The sequence below is a fragment of the Charadrius vociferus genome, unplaced genomic scaffold (genome assembly GCF_000708025.1).
Source record: "Charadrius vociferus isolate BGI_N301 unplaced genomic scaffold, ASM70802v2 scaffold134, whole genome shotgun sequence".
Taxonomy (NCBI): Eukaryota; Metazoa; Chordata; class Aves; order Charadriiformes; family Charadriidae; genus Charadrius; species Charadrius vociferus.
In genome coordinates this window covers 6,591,741-6,611,865 of record NW_009648333.1, presented here as the reverse complement: position 1 = coordinate 6,611,865, position 20,125 = coordinate 6,591,741, and the positions used below count along the sequence as shown (strand labels likewise).

General features: G+C 36.7%; 1 protein-coding gene across 1 annotated transcript in view; it reads left to right on the top strand.

The window, feature by feature from the left end:
* The window catches only part of SGCZ (sarcoglycan, zeta), a 227,451-nt gene that overhangs the window by 84,048 nt on the left and 123,278 nt on the right, over window positions 1-20,125 (top strand). Inside the window, exon 2 of the mRNA XM_009884990.1 lies at window positions 13,846-13,947. Within this exon, the coding sequence (XP_009883292.1) occupies window positions 13,846-13,947 (102 nt within the window). The remainder of the gene's footprint in view (window positions 1-13,845; window positions 13,948-20,125) is intronic.

The window sequence follows — 20,125 nt, the reverse complement described above, 5'->3', positions numbered from 1 at the left end:
TGCTGCACTTTGAACAGATCTTCTGCTTTAATTTCATCCAAAAGGAATCCCCTTCACATGCAGAAAAAACTGCCCCACAGTCTGAGCCAACATGGAGTAAGTGGGGAAACGAGGGATTGCTGCACTCTACTGCTTTCAGCTATGTCACTGTTGTAGATGAATTTCAGCTAATAATTTATGGCTTGCTGATTTTAGGTACCTTAGAATGAAGTTCGTTTTACTCAGCTGGCTTGAAAATACCTAGCTTATACTAGCATTCATAAATGCATTCATCCTTTCCCTGCAGGATCTTAATCCTTTATCACTTGTGCACCAATTAAAACAGAGACCCAATTTATGTTGACCTTTTGACTAAGGGAGAAATTTTAAAAGCGGGAAAAAAAAGCATCAAAAATGTCAATATTCTTCAGTATCTATCAGAAGCTTTTCTTCTCCTATGGGTAAATTGGTTCATTAAGGAGCTACCATTTCACTATAATTCCTTTTTCACCTTAAGCAAGTCTCCCAGGAAATCTTCTCTGAGAGTCCTTTTACTGAAGTTTGCCTTCTTGAAATACATAGCTTTCAGTTTGAGTTATTTTCCTTCTAATCTAACTTTTGAGAATTCTGTCCTTTTGTGACCAATCTCAACTACATCACTGCTTAATCGTCACATTCTTGGCTGTTTCTTCTCTGTTAATTAGAGGCAAATGTGAAGCAGCCCCTACCCTCATTACTCTTTTCATGAAAACATTTCAGGAGCTTCCTCTGCAGCCTGTCTCCTGCTGCATTCACAAAGGATGTTAGGCAGTAACCTACATTATCACTGAGGTCTATGCTCCGGTTTAGTCTTCACAAATACATCATCTACTTGACCTTTCTGGTCTGGGAGGGAAATCACGAAGCTGCAATGTTGTTTTAAATTTATAACCATCCTTTGCAGTCACGTGGTGGTTCTTTCTCCCTTTTGGTCTGAACCTCAGAACAAGTGTACTCATCCATGCTCCCTTACTCCTTTTCCTCAAGATGTACTACCTGAATTTGAGTTCTTCCATCTCCTTTTCTCCCTTGATTGTTATATTATTAGTGTAACAGCAAATGAGCTGCATGAGGTAATAAGCAGATAGCTGGTGAGTCTCAAATCCAGCCAGGCTCACGATTCTTGGTGTTAAGGATGTATAGCTGCTTTCTCGCGAGTGCTGGGATAGGTTCTTTATTTGCTTTTGAGGACCGGACCATTGGCTTCCGTAATCAGCTGCTTCTCTGCAGCATGTCCAATTCATCTTCCATGTCTGGTACTGCTGTATTCTGTCCTAGCTGGTACACTTCTCCACTGGAGCTCCTCATGCCTGGCGTATTATTGATATCCTTTTTGGAACATATGGGCTTCTCTGCTTCACTACTTTGCTTATTAGTCTTCTACCAGTTTCCTGGTAGAATGTTTGCAGGGATTCTTTCATTCCTGGGTTCCGCTTGTAGAAGCGCGTAGCTCTGTGTTTTCCCGGTTTGAGCACAGAGCCTGGATTGAAGAATTCCCCTCCAGGGTTCCTGTGTGGACACAACAGCAGGTAGCCACCTGGTATCCACCCTGCATCCTCAGAGGTGTAAACTGGGAAAGGTTTGATGAGAGAGATGACCCTGACGCCGTGCTTTTAAAGGGCTGAATTGTGATACTAAACTCTGCTTTCTAAAACTCCTTTTCCAATCAGTCTCTCAAATTGTCCTGTTACAAAAGTCTGTGAGATACTGAACTGTTGATTTGCAAACACATAGCTTTTGCAGTTCTTCAGTGATCAGGAGTTTAACAATACTACAGGAAGTTTGTGATATGTGAGAACACACTATCATCCCTCAAAATGATGCAGTAAATTTGTTTTTAAGACTTCTCTTGAAATTATCCCCTTTACAAGACTTCTCCCATTTGCCAACATAACTGATAACTTCTCCAAGTCTTTTGCCATGCTGAGCTATCTGCAAGGAGATTGGGTAAGTCCCTTGATCATTGTGCTTATAACACTCCTCAAAAAAGTGGAAGTTATGACTTTTAATCCCTTTGGACTGCAGAGAAGGAACTTGAAGCTATCAGTCAGGAGATGAGTGTTCTATTGAGCAGGCTGTTAGATAAAAGAGGAGTTATTTTCAAGCAACTTCGTGGTGTTTCTTACACTTTCATTTCCTTTGCCCTGATAGCAAGAGATGGATCTCTGCAGCAAACTACTTCGCTCTTAGTCCCATTTATTTTATTGAGTGTATCAATAGAGCAAAGTGTTGCTTATTGAAAGATGTGTGGTACCTGTTTGGAAAAACATGCAGTGTTTGTTCTGGAATACTAAGTAATGTGTATAAACTTAGATACTATAACGATTGCAATGTTAGATAGTCACACTTCTTGAAAACTAAAATTCTGCAACTACCAAGTTTGATATAACACTTTTTCCCTGCATTAAAATAATCACTTTTGGTTTTGACAGTAATAGGTTCCTTAGACTGTCTTGAAAATTGATTTCTTTAATGCTTGTTGCTACAGTGTGATCAAGGAAGAAGTCAAATAACTCCTACTTAATGATATTTGTTTTGTTATAAGAAAAGAACGCTTTGCTGAATGTAAGTGCCAGTCCAGGGAGTTACTGAAGGATGTGCTTGACTGTAGGTACTTCAGTACCTCCGTGGTATGGCTCATGAGATTATTGCGAGCTAAGCCTTCCTCTGTAACAAACACAGAGTCACTCTGTAAGAAAATATTTCGGAAGGTACACGTGCCTTAATACATGAGTGTAAAATACTAAAAAAATACAGGGTAAGAAAGGACCTTCTGGGTCATTTTGCCTGGTTGTTATCATAAGCAACCCTGAGATGAAGGAAACTGATAAATTGTATCTTAAAACTCTTTCAGTAGCTTCCCTAGCTATTCTTATTCACCTGTTGTTCCAGAATCCTATTTTTACAGATTCTGCAATCTAAATTGGGGAATATTTTAAATCTAGGACTCCAATCTGCAGACTAGAGTCCTAACTTGCAAGGTTTATCTTAGAACGGTCCTCAGTCTTTTCTGATGGAGCAGCATGGATTTTCTGGTAATATTAAAAGTTCCCTCAAGATGAAGAATCGTAGTGTTAAGGGTACTGATGGGAAATGACTTAATTTTTTTCCAGTAAAATTTTAATCATTTATACAAACTAGATTGTTACTGAGAAGAGAGCAATCATTAGAGTAATGTGGTTATAAGAGTCATCAATAGATTCTAGTCTCAGGCTAAGGAGGAAAACAAAAAGTTGGCCCTATCAGATATAGAGTAAGTGCTCTAATGAGTACATCAAGGAGGAGCTATTTTCCAGCCAGTTTGTGGAATCCCATCTTTAAATTAATTTGTTCTGATAATAAGTAAGTGATTCTAAGCATATCATAAATCAGTAACAGAACAATATTGCAAAAAAAACCAACCCAGATACGCTGGAATAAACAAGTGTGGTATTTTTTTCTCTGCTTTGCTACAGTAAGTGTTCAAAAGCTATGCTTGTTCTGTTTATTTTTTATTCCACATAGAGATGTGGATGGACTAAAGGCAGACTAGGAGCAACATGAAGCATTAAGATGGAAGACAGCATACAAGGAAAGACAATGAACTGTGATTATTTAGTCTAAGCAATAATGAGTCTGAAGAACAAACAGAATTAAAGCAATTGTGTTGTAGCATTGGAGGTTCAGGTTATGTATTAAAAGAACACTTCTAACCATAAAAATAGTTTAGGCAATACAGTGAATTGTCTAAAGAAGGTAGAGAATCTGCCTTTAAGGAAAAGAACAAGAAAAAACCCAAAGCATTATGTCAGGAGTAGCTGAGGTATAGCTGATTTTGCAGTAGTGCAAGACAATAGTATTCTTTTGCAGAATCTCTCAACTAAGCCCATCGTTTAATTTGAAACATGCCAGATCGTTTTCAAATGGGACTAAAAGCTGCTGGAAGGGTTACTAATGTTTGTTTAGTGCTTTCTTTCTTTGCTGCCCCAGGTTTTTCAGTCTAGTAATGCCCAGTCCCGAATTGCTTGGAAACTATAGTAAAAATGTGAGATGAAACTGGAGTTAAATATGTACTACAGACAGGTGAATGTTCTATCACATCTTTTTTAATGGAGAATAAGGTTGAAATACTTAGAAAAAAATCTTACTTTCTGTAGCACACTCGATTCTTTAGTTATAAACTAAAATATATGGATTTTGAGGATCTGCCTAATTGTGTAAGTTTAGTTGTCTTATTGTCTTACATGATTATTCTCTCCTTCTGATTAGCTAGTTTATTCAAAAATGGTTTTGAAGTAATTTTAAGTTGAAATCAGTAGAAGCATATAGCAGAGTTTAGTAGCACAAGCGTTGGAATTCTGGTTGTGTGAAGCTCATTGAAAGGGCAGGGTGCAAACACGAAACAGGCCAAACACATAATCCCACCAACACAACTTATTTTGTGTGTGTGACTGAATGAATTGCAAAGCATTTCCATCCAAATCATGCTTTCACTTTTCAAAATCTGGATAATGTAGCATTAGTCCAGTGTAAGGACTGGAATACATGGGAAGGGTAGGGCCTAAAAATTGTTTGTAGAGACTCCTGGAGAAACAGCGGAGCCTCTTCTCCAGCATTTTAATTAAGACTTTTGCTTATACAACAAACAGTGGGACCACACAAATTTCTTAGTGTTTCGTGTAGGTAAATATTTCTTACAGATTTATCAACAAAGATGACCGCTTTTGTATATAGCGTGTTTGTTGTACTTCAATATCAGTATGCTAGCGATCCGCGGTTTTTCATTGCTCTTTCTGAAGTCAGGCAACTACTTATTTGAAAAATAATATACAAGGATAATGTGTAATTAAACTTTCAGCATGGCTAAACTAACTTCAAGATGTTGTGTCAAAATTACAACCAAGCCTCAAAAGCAGGGAAGCAGATTAAAGAACTTGTGCGATTTATGTAGACTAAATAAACACACCCACACCCAATAATTTATTATTAGCCTAATTAAAAAATTAGCAGTCTTACCAAAATAGTGTTATTAGTCCAGTTACAGTGATACTAACAATTACCATCCAAAACATGCAATTATTCCGGCTTTCTCCCAGTAATGGTAGAATTAAAAGCAATACACACAAACTTCTGCTGCACAGTACTTTTTCTGGTGTGAAGAAATTACTTTATCACCTTCTGTGATCAATTTGACTTCATATATAGAAAGACGGGGGAAAGACAATGAGTAAAGGAACAATACTTCTGAATTAACCACTTCTCGGTGTTGACCTTTGGATAAGGGACAGACCTTCTTTACCTCATCACCTCATCTCACTGTTTTCTGTTTCCAGCCTGTTTGTCAGTCTTTATGTAGTTGCTGGTGTCCTGTGACTGACCCTACCTACACCAGAAACTCTTCAATAGCTCTTACTTAATAATTTTGCTGGCGATTACAGAGAAGACATTTTACCATTCCCTGACTCTGTTTTATACTTCCATTCCACCTGCATGAAGTATGGAATTGAAAAGAGTATTCTGTGTTTTCAGACTCATTAAATATTGATTGTAGGAGGCTGTATTGGGATCAAAATTATTTTTTGTTACTCTGACCACACATTAACTGAGTCACAGAATTTTAATTTAAACAGAACATTGAATAAAATGGTAGGGCAGAGAATATGCATCCAAATAAAGAAAAGAATTAGTTTCATGTCTAAGAGTTTAAGAGATGTTACATACAAGACTGTTCATTTCTATACTATTTGGTCTAGACCTCATATCCTTCTCACCTTAATTTCTGTAAGAATTGCTGGTCTTCAATGGGTCTGGCAGTCTTGTCATTATTGTTTAAATTCCTGATCGTCAGATATTTGGGGGGAGAAGAATTGCATAGTTAAGTTCTCTATTTTTCTTATTTTATTAATTATGTTTATTTGAAGAACATAAAAATTATAATTTATTGTGAATATATATATATGAGTTGTACCTTAATTGTACCTTAATCTAGAATACTTTATGAGAACAGATAACACAGAATTCTGCCTTAAAAGTACAGGACACATTTATGAATCAAAAATAACATAACTACCTAGACCAGGGAATAAAAGCAAACTTCTAAGCATGAAAGATGTATTTGATTGTTCTGGTCTGGATAGGCTTTTTTTTTTTTTGTTTGTTTTTTTTTTGTTAATATGTGCACATATAGACTTTTCATTTCAAGATTACTTTTGTAATTGACGAAGCCAGGCTATGGTCCACACACTGAAGAAAAAAAAAAAAAACAAAAAAAAAACCAAACAACATTCTAAAGGACAGAATATATTCAGGCTATTCTAATTCCCTTTAGTTTGGACGATAGTCTGACTTTTCTTTCTTTTAACAGCTTTACCACTTAAAATCTCACTGTAAGTACTGAATTTCCACAGGTTATTTTTTCCCTTAGTCTGTATCCCTTTAAACATTGCTGCACTGTACTATAGTAATTTCTTCCCCAGCTTTTTCCCGATATCTACTCTTGCCTATCATTTACACAATGTCTGCTGCTATTTTCAGCAGATGGATGAACACAAATGTTTCCATCAATCCAGATTTTTGCCATCCCGATGTGTTTTCCTGGATATATTTCTATCATTTTACCTTTATATTTGGCTACTGAAATTCACAGTTATCTTTCCTGGTAATCCAGGAAAATGCACTCTGTTTTCATTGATGATACTACTACCCTTTTTCTGTTTATGAGAGATTGTAACTGCCTGGAGTTATTCTTTCGATTGTGCATCCATAACCATGTCCAAGGATCATTTTTCTCCAGCTGGAATTACGCTCCAACTATGTTTATGAAATCCAGCTTTTTCTGTGTGTGAACACAATACAAATAATTTCCCTTGTTATCTTCCTCCCAACCGTTCGGATGTCTCTTCCATTTTATCACCAACGTAGCTGCTAATGTCTTTCATCTTCCTAATCGTCCCAATCACTCTCTCTACATTATCTGCTTTTTGCACCATCATATCAAATTCAGTATTCTTTCTCCGACTTCAGTATAATTCAACACTGCTTCATTGCTTCAACGCCTTTCTTCTGACATCTTGCCCCTTACCCTCCCTTATTTTTTTTTTTTTTCCTTCTGCATAGTATCTTTGTACACTTGCAGATGTTTTGTCTGTACTCTTTCATAGCACTGCAAACACATCATCCGGATTCCTTTTCATGTTTAGCCTCTGCTATGATGCCTACAAGGCAACAGGCCGTCAATGCCTATTAAATTATAGGACAATGTATTTAGGCGCTTTGTTTAAATGCTACTCCCCCCCACTCCCTGTTTTGTTCAGTGCTTCCCTCTTCAGACTGAGCTTTTGGAGGCAGAATTTGGGTTTAAATATATACTCAGGAAAAAAAAAAAAAAGCAGAATATTACATCTAACAGGAGAAATTTTAAAAGTTGAATGTTATTGATAATAAAGGATTTCCTGGCACACTGACTACTTTGTTCCTGCTGTAAAGTGCTGAAACATATTTGGTGTATTTTACAATTCAGGAGAACAGGAAAAACCTCATACAAAACTGAAATACAAAATGTTACATATTCAAGTTTTAGTCAGTTCAGATTAACCAACACTTCAGTTTACTTTTCACAGTGCTTGTGAATGTAAGGTCAAGTACATAATCCTGAGGAAAAACCTTGTATTTCAACTAGCAGGGTGCTTTGCTGCCTTCTAACTGCCCACTTTGTGAGATACGCGACAAATTATTATTTATCATTATCTGGCAGAACTCTGTTCTCAACTCACTTAAGGAGAGTTTTAAATCCTGAGCTGCAGTATCACACTCTCCTATGTCTCTTCTGACCAAGGCATTTTGAATTCTGTGATCTGAACTAGGTATCTCCACTTTCACATCTGTGACATAGCAGTACTACCCATAGATTTGCAGGCTTCTGTAATATCAAAGATATGGATTTGAGATAGGTCTCATGCACATAGGTTTTATTTTATCTAGGCTGAGTGAGTGCCAAGATTTAGTGACTTTCCTTCAGAAGAAATGTTATTTCCCATTGAAGTAGTCCACAGCTTTGCTTCAAACCTTCCCTTTCTGTCGCTTCAAGATCTTCCAAGCCAGTATTGAGAATCCTGTCCTAGGTCCCCAGTTCTTGTCATGTATGTCACAGAGATTTGGCTGTTATGCAGATTGCTAACCTTGTTCTTGCACGCTTCTTGTTTGTCAGCAATTTGTATAGAATTCCTTATCTGCATGTTCTTTAGAATGCCTTAGTGTTTAAAGAATTTAAAAAAAAAAAAAAAAAAGGAGAGAAAAGAAAGCACAACACAGCACACTTCATTATACAGCAATACGTGTGCTACAGGATTAGTTAGGACAGGTTGTAGTTTTAGCCAACCTCCTGGCTTGTTGAGAAGTATTTATAGTTCTATCATATGCTTTACTATTTGTAATTATCATAAAATATGTTGCTTTAATAGTTTATTTGGCAGAAATAGAATTTACTATAAGTAGAATTTTCAGCACATTGTCAAGAAATAATCTTTTAAAAGATCATTCTTTTAAAGACAGTGCAAATTAACTTCAGTCTTTCTTATATAGCATTTATAGGACCATGTGAGAACATTAAACTGCCTGTTTATATACAAGTCAGAGCTTGAAAAATTTCTGAATGTCAGTATTAGTTGTTTGATTCCCAAAACTTTTTTATGCTTTTCAATATGCTTTGACTCAATATTATGCTCTCTTTATCAGAGATTTGTAATAAGTGTAGTTTGGGATTTCATTGACTTTAGTGTAGTGTTCAAATTCGATAAAATTATTCCTAGATTGCTGTACTTGTAAGACAAGCAACAACATTAAAAAAAAAAAAAAGTTTAGTTTTCCTAAGTTTCTAACAGTTCCTTGTTTGAATTTCTGGTGTTCATAAGAGAAAATTTATATAATCTAAGAATGCTATAAAATACTGATAGTGATGATTTTATTATCTATAATATCTGTAAGGTAGGTGTAAAGATGAGGGGGTTGTTTTTTCTTAGTGTCGTAGGTAGGGAAAAGAACAAAATAAATGAGGCGGGGTCACTGTTAGTTTGTTTTATCTTCCTATTTGGGGGAAAAAGAGAAAATTGTACATGGAATAACAGTCTGAGAATAATCATAAACATTAAATATTCATAAAGAGGTAATAAAGTGATGGAAAGGCAAACACTTGCCACCTACTACCAACAGACTGATGCCCAGTCAGCCTCTGAGCAGTGGCTGCCTTGAAAGACAATCCCCCTTCTCCCCCCCCAGTTTTTTCCTCTGCCACTGCTTTTTGTTGCTGAGCATAATGTTATAGGTATGGAATATCCCTTTGGCTGGTTCAGGCCGGCTGTCTTTGGCTGTGTCCCCTCCCAACTCCTTGCCCATCCCCCTCTACTTGCCTGGAGGGCAGAAGGGCGGGGGGGGGGAACGCTTGATGCTGTGCAAGCACAGTTCAGCAATAGCCAAAGCATCAGTGTGTTATGAGCACTATTTTAGCCACCGATCCGAAACATAGCACCATACAGGCTGCTATGAAAAAAACAACTTCATATGAACTTAGCATTTACCTATTGGGAGAAAGTACTGGAATAGTTCATTCCAAGTGTTTTTTTGGTTTTTTTTTTTTGCACTTGAATAAAATCAAATAACACCAAAATGATAATCTGAGTATTTATTTTCTGGAAAGCAGACAGTAATTCAGGCAGTTTATTTGGAAGATTGGCAGAAGGAATGCCTAAAATGAATTACACTAATAATATTACATCAAAATCCTACCTACAGGAATATCTTAGTATGTTTTTAGATAAAGTTCTTCTGTGGTTCTTTAAGTTCTTTAATATTAATTTCCATCTTTCTGGGCGAGCCCAGCAGTTAAACTGATCTTCGTGATTATAAGGGCATTAAAAGAGCCAAGAAGACTGGACCTTCCTCTGATTAATCTTTTCAATCCTAATAACTTTTTGACCAAGTTATGGTACCTCTGAAAACCCTTGAATTTTTCTCTATAACAGCATAGTTCTAACTCAATGAAACAAGAAACTCTTCTTATTTCAACCCCTCTTTGAACTGGATGGGGAATTATTGATGAAGAAAACGTACTGGGCAGTGATTCTTTGAATGCGGAGAGCCTCATTAAGCACATCATAGTGCACATCTTACAATTTTCTTTATTTTACTATTCAGTCTTATTTCACACCAGTCATTTCACACTTCAGGAAGTTACTTTCTGGAAGATTACTGCATTTATCAAGCAATTAAGGTCACAGTCCCCCTATTTCAGCTTTATATCTTATAACACCATTTGTGGCTTATGCTCCAGAATGTAGTGTCTGTCTTCTCATATTGAATAATGAAATTTTACCGAAACTAGAGTGCTCCTGCCTGTCCAGACTCTGCCTGCATTCAACCTGTTGGTCTCTGGTAGATGGGTAGCTCACCGTTGAAGAACTAAAGAGTGAGGGCTTAGAAGCATCACGCAGAAAAGGGGAAGCCCTTATGGACATAGAAGGGTCTATTGTTAGTTTACTTCTGAGACTCTGGCAGTTTAAACTGGCAATACAAATTGACTTCCCACTGCTGAAAATAACAAAGAAATTATGATAGGTACCAAAGATTAGTGAACAAATTAATTTCTGTGCTTCAGTTTCCTTTCAGTAACATAAAAACAGTATCACATAAGAACATATATCACAGCTATAACGCCACCGAAGGTATTTTGCAAATTAATTAATACTTGTGAAGAACTGTGTAACTTCAGTAATAAACACTTACGAGAAAAGAAGCCAAGAGACAAACTGACAGTGCTGTCTTCAAAGCAGGGTTTTAATAAAGCACAAAAAGATGCAGAGCAAATAAATTAATGAGGCAAAAGCAAAATAGTGGGTAGACACTGATTAAGAGTAGAGTCAACCTAGTGTGGAATTAGCTGGGATTCAGGAAGGTAAATGTTATGTATAATTATGGACTTTGTCATACACACACAAGCAAGATGGAACAGCTGGAATTTGCCTAGGCAGCCTTAATTTCAGCATTTCCAGTTTTCGGGAAGTTTGACTTCGCATTTTTTTTACTGTTCTTTTTTTTCCCCCCCAGTTTTATTGCGAACATTATTTTGTGCCTGGCAGTTACAAACATCGCACAGAAGCAGAGAAAACAACATATTGAATTTGCCTTTTCAGTTAGAAAATGTGTTTGTGTCCAAATCAATACATCGGTACCTCATTCCTGTTGAGTATTTATTCAGTGCCAAAATATAACATGGTTGTTGTCTTTTCTCAGGTTATTCTTTCGCATTATGATTTTATATGCTATTACTATAGCATATATAGAAAAATAGGATTGCTGAAATTTAGAATCAATGGGTATTGATGCAGTTTGCACATTCAAAAGCAAAGTCTAATTTCTTTATCTTACTTCCTTCTCAAAAATAGACACCACTGTCTCATATTGTACTTTTTGCTAGCAAGCCTACAAATGCCTGAGGTTTTATGTGCGAAATGATTTGTATAGACATCTCATATCTTGATTTAAGAAAAAAATATTTTAGAATATAGCATCACTTCTTTAAGAAGCATTATCTGATAATTCAGCTGTTATAGTGTACTGGTTTTGGCTGGGATTGAGTTAGTTTTCTTCATAGTAGCTGGTGTGGGGCTGTGTTTTGGATTTGTGCTGGAAACAATGTTGATAACACAGGGATGTTTTAGTTATTGCTGAGCAGTGCTTAAACAGCGTCAAGGTCTTTTCAGCTCTTCAGACCGCCCCACCAAGGAGTAGGCTGGGGGGGGACAAGAAGCTGGGGGTGAGGGGACAGCTGGGACAGCTGACCCCAACTGACCAAAGGGATATTCCATGCCATATGGTGTCATGCTCAGCAATAAAAGCTGAGGGAAGAAGAAGAAGGAAGGGGGCGAATGTTCACAGTGGTGGCATTTGTCTTCTCCAGTAACCGTTAGGGGTGATGGAGCCCTGATTTCCTGGAGATGGCTGAACTGCCTGCCGGTGGGAATCGGTGAATGAATTCCTTGTTCTGCTTTGCTTGTATACACAGCTTTTGCTTTACTTATTAAACTGTCTTTATCTCAACCCATGAGTTTTTTTCACTTTTACCATTCCTATTCTCTCCTCTATCCTACTGGGAGGGATGGAGCAAGTGGCTGTGTGGAGCTTAGTTGCTGGCCGGCATGAAGCCGTGACATGTAGTTTGAATACAAATAGCGCTTTTTCTAACAAAAAGGCAGTGCTTGGCTTTATGTAATCAGTTACAAGTTTTGCTAAACTTTATATGGACTATTACAGAGTCTGTAAATTTCTCTTGGTGCTTTATTACTTTAATAAGTATATCCTATATTATAGATAACCTTGGCAGTAGTTTTTGTTATTCCATATTTTCTCTGCTTTGGAAAGAAGTTTATATTTGTTTTCTGACTCTGGTAGTATCTGGTTTTGTAGTCATAGTCATCTAGGCTTCTAGTCCTATACCTGACATGTAAAGGCATGATTCCCAACAGTATGTTCTCTGCAAATCTGTCATTGTGTGCAAAGCTATCTATCGCTATATCCTTATTGTGTCTGGGAAATAGCAGCTGAATTAAGTTGTGTAAAATGTAACTCTTTTTGTTGTCTTAAAGAATTAACATTTTCATAGTCTAGCTTCAGATGTGGATGCAGTGGTGTCAATCAAATATCTGCTATACTGGCATCATTTTTTGGTTTAGAAAGGGAATAGCTATAGTGGTATAGTGGCTGTGCTATCTTTGGATAAGTATAATGTTTAATTTGGTGTCCTCTTCCACCTTTAGCTATAGCAGTTGGGGACACTGTTGTCCAGCTGTTTATGGCTGCCTGGCAAGTCAGGGTTGCTTGTTTCACAATTCAGCCAACAGAGCAGAAATGCAAGTTCTCACTGTTCTGCTACTTCAAAACATTTAATCAGCAGCTAGGTTAAATTTGCTAATTTTGCGCTTAAGTGGATCAAGTGGAATTCCACTGGCTGTACAGTGAAAATTATCTTCTGTCAGGAATATAGTAACAGGCATCCAGGGATAAAAAGTCTGCAAAATGATCCTGTCTCTTAAGTATTGAGCAGGTTTCATTGTTTTTCCTGTTAGAATACAGCTGAAGCCTTATTATGCCACTTTTCTATGCTTATATTTTATTGAACATTGAATCATTTGGTTTGCTTGTTTCATCCAGATTTTTACTGTGCCCCCTTTCCCATTTCTATTCAGGTAAATTAAAACAAACAAACAAAAATAACCTTCAGTGTTTTTGAAGTTCTTCTCTTCATCAGCAACATGCTCTTCGTAGTGATGAGCAACTACTTACTAATAAAAAAAATGTTTTTCTGTCTTCCTAGAGGATATTCTCCTATGTATTTAATTGTTAGGAAAAGCAAAACCAGTTGACTCGACACAACAATGATACAATATTTTTTTCTAATATTTCATTACATAAAAATAATAAATTTCTTTACCACACGTTATATATATATTTAGAGATAGTTAACTAATAGGTTTACTTAGTAGTTGGAATTCAATACCTAACTTCACCTTTACAGTAAAGGAATACCTGTGATCTACATTTGTACCCTTGAATTAGGTGCAGCCAAGGAATAATGTATGCAGTTCACCATCAGGCTGTACAGTTAAATACCTCAATCGTAGGTGAAGTTTGCCTATAAATTCTCCCATCTAGCTCCTGTCCAAGATCCTCAGGAGAGCTGAGAACAGGGGGGCAGCACTCATTATTTTTAGGTATTAGGCCAGCTACTGTGTTCTTTTTAGTTTGTTCTGGATAAGGTTATTTCCTAAAGTGAATATATATATATATTATTGATTGTAGGATGGAATGGGAAATTTGAGAGTCACTAAAAAAGGAATACGACTTGAAGGAATATCTGAATTTCTACTTCCACTATACGTGAAAGAAATCCATTCCCGAAAGGTAGGTGTTTTTCATCTTTTTTTTTTTCTTAATTTACAGCTACTATAAATGAATCTCTTCAGTCTCAAACTACAAAGTTTAATTCTTACACCTCCTCAATTAGCAATCAGAAGAGGTTTGCTTTGAGAATATCTTAACAGTGAAAGCTTCCTTCATGTCAAAAATTATTTTTCTTTTTTTTCTGAAACCTTGCTTGCCTCTTAAAAGAAATGTCTTATCTTAAAGAAAGGAGATTCAAAGCATGTATATTTTACACTTCAAATGACCTCAGCACTGGGAATGGAACATTTGACTCTTCCTTTAGTGTGGACTCCAGAAAAATGAGATTGGTGATATGTGCAAAATGTAGTGAAATAAGGAACAGTTTGGTGTATCCTTAAGTTCTTTCTGGTAGTAGTTAGTGTGATATCTTTTGCTTGCTTCCTTCCTTTTTTTTTTTTTTTTTTTTTTTTTTTTTCCCCTCATTAGGTACAGGGAATCTTGCTGAACTGCATAATGACTCTACAATTTAATTTTTCAAAGCAAACTATTTTAAATGTTGCTTAAATGTAATTGTTTTATCATATAGCAGCAGGTTGTTACAGAGGAAAAACAAAAATCAAGATTCTGTATTTAGAAATTCAGTATAGCTCATTTTAACTCACTCGATTCAGTCACACTGTTTATATTAACATTGTCAATGAGTTAAAAAAATATTTTGACATACTGGAAATCTCAAGTTCTTTTTATCATGCAAGCAATGACCTGTGATGAGAGAATAATGTTACAATGGTTTTCAGTCAATCATCTGGGAAGAATTTTAATATGCATACTGCATATTGACAGGAACGAAAAGTATATTTACCCTAAATGACTTTGTGGAAAATTCTGTCTTTTTTAATCTGTCTTCTATGCATATAAAAAAAGTCTCAAGTACATTCATAAATGATATCATGACAGTTTCCCATTTCTCTTAATTAGTCCACTTTTATGTTAATAGATGTGTGAGGTAGTCTCTTTGTGCTCTCTCTGTAAAACTGAGAGCTTGCAATGTTTAACAGAGTAACAATATTGTCCCAGCTAATGAACAATTCTATAATATTTAAGTAACAGTACATTCCCCAACAATGTTGAATTTTGATCACTTTATTGAATAGATATTATTTCAGTTTTTCAACTCACCATACATACAATTTCTTACAAAAACTTGTTCATAATGTTTCCAATGTACCTAAAAATACTAATAACTAAGATAAATCTGTAATTAAAAATTTGGTGATGAATTAGTTCTAAATAAATGCAAATATCATAGCTTTGATATCAATCAGAATTTGGGGGGGTGGAGCGGGTGGAACAACGAAATAGTTAATGCGTAAATACATGAATAACCATTTAAATACTAAACACTGTTACCAGGAGTAAATCAGTAAGACTAGATTCTGCCTTCTAAAATTGGAAAGGCATCTACAAAATGGAACTTTGGCAGTGTTTTTTTTCCTATACCACCTTGACATGGAAGGGTGTGAGCATCTCTAAAGTAGTTTCTGTAATCTTCTAATATTTTCTTTACAATTATGAAACTCTAGAATTCATTAAATTAACTAGAATACTGTCTCTTCTCTGTACCTAAATAGGAAAAATATTGTAAGGGTTCTGTTAAACCTTAATATCTAGTACAACAAATCTTTTTAAAAACATGCCTAAATCATGAACTTCTTTAGTAGGAATATTCTAATATTTAGACTTTTTGAAGTTGGTGTAAAATGTCCAGGCTGTATAATCTTTCATGGACCATGCTTTTTCTTAGAGGTTGTAGAACATTAGTCATAGCTTGTGCATTTTTCCCAGTTCCTTTCTGCGGGGGGATGGTGTCTATTATTGTTCCATGTCCTATTACTGCATGTGAGAGTTATGATTTGGGATATTTGCTTGCACCGGGCTTTGTATTGTGGAACATTGGTTCTGTTAAAGTAAACATGGAAACTTTTGTTGTAAGTCAGAGTAATGAGAGATTCAAGTATGATCCTAATCTCACTCAGAGCTGTAACCAATCTGAGAAAAAAATGCACACAAATGTAAATACTGTAAAGGAAGAGGGATGCAAAGTCTACCAGTAGCCTAACACAATGTCACACTAGTCCTGTGAGGCTCATGGAAAACTCTTAGGCCTATCAGTAAGTGTCCTCAAACCAGCAGAAGGAAAGAGATAGGGTTGATCATTAGCTGGACAAAGTATTTAAACTAAAAGATTTTTTGTCTTGCAGGTTTACTTATATCTATCAACGTTAAAATACTGGTTACCTAGCTAAAAATGTGGTATGTACATAGACTTCTCATCTTGCAGTGCTTATGACCTAGGCCTACATTCCAGTCTTTTGCCAACTTGCTCAGTAAGTTGTGCTAAAGTTTCAGTAACTTTTGGTGTATGCAAAAGTTAATGTCATGAGGGAATGATGAAAAAAAAACCCTCTGGAGCTGTGCTAAGCTTTACCGTAGGTATTTGTGATGTCTCTGCATGGTGCTTGCCTAGGTGGGTGACTTTAGCTGTTTTGTCACCTACAGAATTGACCTTGGTGTTGTAGAAACCTGAGTGAGGCAGGTAAATCTGAGTGAGCCAGGTTTTCTGAGCTCTCACTATAGTCAGTAGAGACCTAGTCAATACAGACAGTGGATTCTGAAGAGCTATCCTGCTCACCAGCCCTTAGTGTTTACTTTGGGTGATACAGAGAGTGCTTTTTCCCACCTTTTCCATGGAAGCAGTAATGATTTAAGTTTGATGCATACGGGAGTTAAAATATACTGTGGAGTCAAAAACTCATTTGAAGCTGATGCCTTTGCAGTCTTTTACATGGTTATGTTATTTATTGGGGAAGGACTTTTTACTAGGGCATGTAGTGATAGGACGAGGGGTAATGGCTTTAAACTGGAAGAGGGCAGGTTTAGATTAAATATTAAGAAGAAGTTTTTCATTTTAAGGGTGGTAAGGCACTGGCACAGGTTGCCCAGAGAGGTTGTTGAGGCCCCATCCCTGGAGGTGTTCAAGGCTAGGCTGGACGTGGCCTTGGGCAACCTGGTCTAGTGGGAGGTGTCTCTGCCCATGGCAGGGGGGTTGGAACTAGATGATCTTCAAGGTCCTTTCCAACCTAAACCATTCTATGATTTATTTTCGGAAAGGAGAGTTTGCTCTTTAAGCAAATTTAATCATTCCTCCCTAAAAGAACACAGACATTAAAGGGACAATGTGTGATTAATGTACAGATGACTTGTAACATATTCAATAATAACTTTGCGGAACGGGTGTATTTCCTCTGCACTGGTGATCATGGTTTGTAGAGTGGCCCCTGGGGAACCTCTAAGTAGGGATCTCAGCCCTGCAGGTCAAGGCAACACTGCTTTCCTGTTACTCAGCTTAAAGCAGAGTTAGGTGGGAAGACCAATGCTATTAGCAGTGGGGTACAGCAGCAGGTGTGCTAGATTATGGCAAAGAGGCATGAGTGGAGTTCTTACACATATGCTGGAGCTATCTTTTAGTTAGATCTGCAGTTGATAAAACATGTTTGTTGATAGCACAGGGTTCACCTCTGATTCTGATAGTGAACTACTTCTGATAAGAGTCCAGGGCAGTCTGTTGAGTAGCTGAACTGAGCTCTAAGCTGCTGCAATTTAAATGTGAAGGGTGGCTAGGGTAAAGTTCACATATGCTTACGGATGCTGAAATCACCACTTTTGCCTGCAGCATGCCTGGATCCCCAAAAAAAGATCATTTATGCAGGGTAAAGTGCAAACCTTAAACTGCCTTTGTCGTAAGAGGTGTATTGAACGTTGTACAGGTGGAAAAATTGCCTTTTATCTTGTGATTGCTTCATTAAACCCTTGAATATTTGAAGTAAATGCTAAAATGCTTTGAGTTAAGTCAGTTGGGGAAGAAATATACATTAATTCTTGAAAACAAACTAAAACTTCTACTGATATTTTCTCTTGCCAGTATACAATTTTCTACCAAAACGTAGTAATGGAAAATCCAGATCTTGCGTAAACTGAATATTCATTCTTGTTTTGTCTGTAGAAGTGAAAATAAGAAGGATGCTCAGAGGGTTCCATTTCCCTAACCTTTCTCCTCTTGCTTTGCTTTCTACGTTCAGTTAGTGGTGTCTGCAGAACCATGGGTTCCTAAACAAAATTTCATGTTTACACAAAAAAGATAACTCCGTATTTTCATCAAATGACTTAACTGCATGTCAGAACTCAAACTGATACATTAGAACCTGAGTTGATAAGGACTCGTTTGCTCCTGAACTGTCATCTTTATATCCCTGAAACAAGGGTACGCATCATCTATGAACTGAATTTTGCTAAACATTTCATTTTGACTATTGTTGGTCTAGTTGTGTACTTTTGATTAAATTACTAGTCTGAAGCCAGTAAGTTTAATCTAGACAATGTTGTATCTCCCATGTTTATATTGCTTGCATTTATACGATGCGAAGAAACTACACAAGCTACATTCTTTGTAGTGTGTCATTAATGAGACGTATGAAATCAAATAACACATAATGCAATAATCCGAATTATTAAAGTATTTCATTTCTTCTGAATTAAATTTCTTTATAATCATTCTACTCCATCCATACTACTGAATTTGTGAATGGAAACAATTGTTTCCATTGCAGATAAACTAAGTAACTCATTGTCCCTTAAACTAGGGGGGATTGCTTTGGTTTTTTTCAGTGCAGTTAACAAGGTTAAAAGTGTATTCTCGAAACTTAGGGAGCATGTGTTTTCAATAGTTATCCTTACAGAACACGGAATGTAATGATTTAGTTAAAAGTCATTAGAAAAGGCTCTAGAAAACAAGAAGCACTGAATATACGTAAACTTCTAACTGAACGCAGGGAACTGAAAACTTTCTATATATTGTATTTTTAAATATGTGATTGTATGAGAACTAAGAAATTGTAGGCAGGTTTCAAAACAGAACTTCTTTCAGTTGTTCCTTCTCTCCATTTTTTTGCTTTGGAGACTGAATATCCTTATAAATATCTAGAGAGCTTCATTTTATTTTGTTTTGTTTCCAAACCTGAACCAATCTTGACAAAAGCAATTCTACAGTATATTTCTTTCTCTCTTGGTGTATATAATCAATAACATAGAATTAAGCTTTGTCAATTCCAGACAGCACATTGCACGTACTTAGGTTTGTATTTGGGCCCTAGATGTCTTTGTGAGAACCCCCAAATTCCTTTTCTGAGAGAATACCCTTGTTGAGCTTCTCTCTTCAATAGGGTCATAAAGAAGCAGCGTAGGAGATCACATCAAAAGCGTCTCTGAAGTTGAGGAAAGACATCTACGGCTCTTGTACATTGAGCCAGTCTTCTTATTATACAAGACTACTAAATCAGGTGCTGCTTGTCCTTACTAAACCTATTCTCATTTCTTCCCAATGGCTTTCTTTTCCGCCATCGGTTTTGAAGTGATTTTCAGTGGGATTTCCTCGATAATCTTCCTAGGAACTGAAGTGAGACTGACTGAGCTGTAGTTTCCAAAGTCTTCCCTTCTTGCAAGATGTTCATAATCTCATGTGAGTTCCTTCAAGTATGCTGTATTTATCGATTTTGGTGTTAGGGAGGAGAAACGTGTTCCCCCCACTCTCCCTTGAAACATATTCTTCTAAAAATTCAAGGCCAAGTGGTTTGCTATATCCACTCTCTGCTCTGTAAGATACCCCATTGCTATGCAGTAAAACTAGTTTGAGAGTCCTGCAATCATACCACAACTGTAGTATATGGGTATCAGAGAAATTCTAATTGGGACATGTCATTACTCACCATTTTTGTACTATCAAAAAAATCACAAGATGTAAGAACCTGCCACCTTTATTACTCATTGTGAAGTGCAATGCTTGTTTCTGCAGCTATGTGTCACAATCCTCTCAGATAAAATCAGAAATGCTCCCTGGTTCATTTTTCTGATACCTACTCTTCAGCCTTGCCCTTGGCATCACTCCCCTGTCACTGAGAATAAAGTCATTATTATGGCGTAAAGGACTCCTTAAGTCATTTTGGCTCTCAAGATGATGTAGTTCCAATGTACTGAAAGCCCAGTGTCAGTTTATTGGCTATGAACAAGATATAAGGTTTTCTTAATCACAAGCTTTGCCAAGGGACAAGTCACTCTCATATTTGTTGGTGGTCTCTGTAGG